The sequence below is a fragment of the Sinocyclocheilus anshuiensis genome, unplaced genomic scaffold (genome assembly GCF_001515605.1).
Source record: "Sinocyclocheilus anshuiensis isolate Anshui unplaced genomic scaffold, SAMN03320099.WGS_v1.1 scaffold289, whole genome shotgun sequence".
Lineage (NCBI taxonomy): Eukaryota > Metazoa > Chordata > Actinopteri > Cypriniformes > Cyprinidae > Sinocyclocheilus > Sinocyclocheilus anshuiensis.
Genome location: NW_015539826.1, coordinates 85,064 through 89,306, shown reverse-complemented (window position 1 = coordinate 89,306; position 4,243 = coordinate 85,064). Strand labels below are relative to the sequence as shown.

Sequence of the window (4,243 nt, the reverse complement as noted above, 5' to 3'; positions counted from 1 at the left end):
GAATAAGACAACGCTTGAATGCTGCTGCCTGAACAAGAGACCTCCTTACTGAAGGGAACCCAGACAGCAGACCGTTTCGGCCCAGATCCGGCCCACACCTGGCCCGCATGGATTTCACATGGGCCAGATGTGGGCTATATATATATATATAAATAAATAAATGCACACTGCGGTCAAAATTTTACATACGCTTTGCAGTATCTGCAAAAAGTTAATTATTTTACCAAAATAAGAGGGATCAGACAAAATGCATGTTGTTATTTTTTTAGTTAGTGCTGACCTGAATAAGATATTTCACATATCTTTTGTTTACATATAGTCCACAAGAATAGATGAATATATAAAAACATATGGTCTATTCTTTACATATGCTCGATTCTTAATACTGTGTTGTTACCTGGATGATCCACAGCTGTTTTTTTTTTTTTTTCATGAGTCCCTTGTTTGTTCTGAGAGAAAATAATAGTTGAATTTATAAAAATGACCCCGTTCAAAAGTTTACATACACTTGATTCTTAATACTGTGTTCTTACCTGAATGACCCACAGCTGTTTTTTGTTTTTTTTTGTTTAGTGATAGTTGTTCATGAGTCCCTTGTTTGTCTTGAACATTAAAATCGCCTGCTGTTCTTCAGAAAAATCCTTCAGGTCCCACAAATGTTTTGGTTTTCCAGCATCTTTTGCGTATTTGAACCCCTTCCAACAATGACTGTAATGATTTTGAGATCCATCTTTTCACACTGAGAGACTCGTAAGAAACTTGCCAAAGAATTTGTGGGACTTGAATGATTGAAGAACAACGTGCAGTTTAACTGTTCAAGACAAACAAGGGACTCATGAACGACTATCACAAAAAACAAAACAAAAAACAGCTGTGGATCATCCAGGTAACAACGCAGTATTAAGAATCAAGCATATGTAAACTTTTGAACGGGGTCATTTTTATAAATTCAACTATTCATTTTTCTTGTGGACTATATTTAAACATCGTTATGTGGAATATCTTATTTAATTAACATGCATTTTGTATGATCCCTCTTATTTTGGTAAAATAATTAACATTTTGCAGATACTGCAAATTGTATGTAAAATTTTGAACTCAACTGTATATATGTATATGACTATTAAAAAAAAATATATATATATATATATATAATACATTTATTTTTGTATTTAAATATTTTTCATATGCAAGTTTAATGAACTGATCACAACTGATCTTAATATTTGTATATGCAAAAACCTCTAAGTTCATCTGATATTTTTCTTTGAAATTAGCATTTTTATCAGGCACCTATGAAATGACATTGTACATTTTTGAAAATAAGGCATTCGATAACTTACTAATAATATTTTTATTGCCATTGAATTGAAATTGCTTAACATAAACATAGGAGCCTGATAAAAATGCCAATGTAAAAGAAAAAAATCTCGGATGGACTTAGAGGTTTATGTATGTGAAATCTTCATTTTCATCTGACGTTGTGTGTCGTTCCAGGAACGCAAAGGGACAGCAAAACTTGACTTCTTGAGGAAGATCGAGGAGGAGGTTCAACAGAAATGGGAGCAGGAAAAGATTTTTGAGATTGATGCTCCAACCACCATTGAGGAAAATACAAAGTGAGCCTGTTTTTATATATTTTCTGAAGTTGTACAGATTATATTCATGACTAATTATGTATTCTTGTCTGTTTGCCCAATAAGAACAAGTACTTTGTTACGTTTCCTTATCCGTATATGAATGGGAGACTTCACCTTGGACATACGTTCTGCCTGTCGAAGTGTGAGGTGAGTCTGAAATCCAATTAAAGAAGATGTCAAAGACAACATGCCATAGCATTTAGAATTCAATTATAATTTCCAATGCCCTGTAGTTTGCAATGGCTTACCAGCGGCTGAAAGGAAAGCATTGTCTTTTCCCATTTGGACTTCACTGCACTGGGATGCCCATCAAAGTGAGTAGATTAAACTCCCAAAGGCCCGCACCTCAGATCTGTACACATTTATAATCAACATGAATGCTTTACGTCTGTGTGTAACAGGCATGTGCAGACAAGCTGAAGAGAGAAATGGAGCTGTATGGAAACCCGCCCCAATTCCCTGAGGAAGACGATGAGGAGGAAGAGCAGAAGAAGATCACTGATGAGGTCATCATCATGGACAAGACAAAGGGCAAGAAGGTAAATGTGTGCTATGAGGAAATTATAACCTAAATGTTGTAGGTTTGAATCCTCACAAGAGTTGATCCATGAGCTGTGAACTTCATATTAACATATAATTAATTAAAGCTGGTAAAGTTGACTTTTTTGAATGTGATGTCATTGGCAGAGCAAAGCTGTAGCAAAGTCTGGAAGCTCCAAGTTCCAGTGGGACATCATGAAATCTCTGGGGCTGCGGGACGATGAAATTGTGAAGTTTGCTGAAGCTGAACATTGGCTGGAATATTTCCCTCCTCTTGCTGTAGAAGACCTGAAGAAAATGGGTTTAAAGGTAGTACAAGTTCATCTGAATATTTGTAATTCTGCCCATTGCGTTGAATTTTGCCATTTAAAGCAACATGATTTTTGACATTTGTGTCTGTAAATGAAGTTTTTCCTCATTGATATTGTAGGCTGACTGGCGTCGTTCCTTCATCACGACTGATGTAAACCCTTTCTACGACTCTTTCGTGAGGTGGCAGTTCATAACTCTGAAAGAGAGATAAAAGATCAAGTTCGGGAAAAGGTATGGTAACAAAATTGAAATAAACCGTGATTACGACACTGAAGTTTACTAATCTTTGCAGAAATGTAAAACCTCGGCAGAGAAAAGCAAAGTCTGTACACAGTACACATTATAATCAAAAATGACACCTAACATAACCTTTCTATGTAAGCTATTGCAAAAGTAAAACCTTAAAGTACTTATTATGAAACATTCTGTAAAAGTTATTTTTTTAGGTTGTCTTAAAACCCCTTTCTGCAACATTATGGGATTTTAAGCTATTTTATGTTTGTAAAAAAAAAAAAAAAAAGAATGTTCCTAGAACAGTATTGTTTGGTTCCCAAAAAAATAACAAACAAGTTAACTAATGTTAGGTGAACATTTTCTGTTAGTTGGGCAGTTTAACGCATGTGTGTAGAACAGCCTCAACCTTTCAAACCCCTCTTTGTCCTTAAAAAATACAATGAATAGAGTTGTTGTGCAAAATAAACTAAATAGACAGATAAAATATACTGTATACTAACCTAAAATATAAGCATGTTGTATATGAAGAGTTAATTTGCAATAACCGATAACTAATATTTTTTTTTTTTTCCAGAAATCACGTTTTTTTTATTGCGCATTCCAAGTAATATCAATCAAACTGCAGCTGGGTTGTTTTGATTAAGTAATCATAACTTAAACAAATACAGGTAATTTACAAGGTTAAAGTGCATTGAAAGTATGTTTTTTTTTTTTACATATTAAAAGTTTGTTTTATAGCAAAAGCAGATAACTCCCAACAGTCGTTTTTTGGCAAAAGCAGACGCCACATTTCATGTTTTAGAGTAAAAAAAAAACACTTGTTTAATCTTTGTAATCTCCATGTAGATGCCTGACAAACGTTGTTGTTGTTGTGATTATAAACTGTATGGATGTGATTACACGCAATATACGGAGCTTTTCCCTCACCATTGTAACGCGCTGCTTTTGCAAGGTTCCGTGAAAACGTTTCAGCTTTTATTTTCCTTTTTCGCCCTGAAGAAGATATCACAGGTTCATCAATTGCTAAAGTGTGATGTAGATGAATATGGAACTAAGAAATATGTATTTATATATAAATATATATATGAAGAGTTCATTTGCAAAAACCGATAACTCGTTTTTTTATTGCGCATTCCAAGTAATATCAATCAAACTGCAGCTGGGTTGTTTTGATTAAGTAATCATAACTTAAACAAATACAGGTAATTTACAAGGTTAAAGTGCATTGAAAGTATGTTTTTTTTTTTTACATATTAAAAGTTTGTTTTATAGCAAAAGCAGATAACTCCCAACAGTCGTTTTTTGGCAAAAGCAGACGCCACATTTCATGTTTTAGAGTAAAAAAAAAACACTTGTTTAATCTTTGTAATCTCCATGTAGATGCCTGACAAACGTTGTTGTTGTTGTGATTATAAACTGTATGGATGTGATTACACGCAATATACGGAGCTTTTCCCTCACCATTGTAACGCGCTGCTTTTGCAAGGTTCCGTGAAAACGTTTCAGCTTTTATTTTC

General features: G+C 34.1%; 1 protein-coding gene across 1 annotated transcript in view; it reads left to right on the top strand.

Moving 5' to 3' along the window:
* Positions 1-4,243, top strand: part of lars1 (leucyl-tRNA synthetase 1) — a 55,227-nt gene that overhangs the window by 1,119 nt on the left and 49,865 nt on the right. Inside the window, 6 exon segments of the mRNA XM_016480424.1 lie at positions 1,498-1,619; positions 1,700-1,787; positions 1,874-1,954; positions 2,042-2,179; positions 2,328-2,489; positions 2,611-2,723. Coding sequence (XP_016335910.1) covers positions 1,498-1,619; positions 1,700-1,787; positions 1,874-1,954; positions 2,042-2,179; positions 2,328-2,489; positions 2,611-2,723 — 704 coding nt within the window.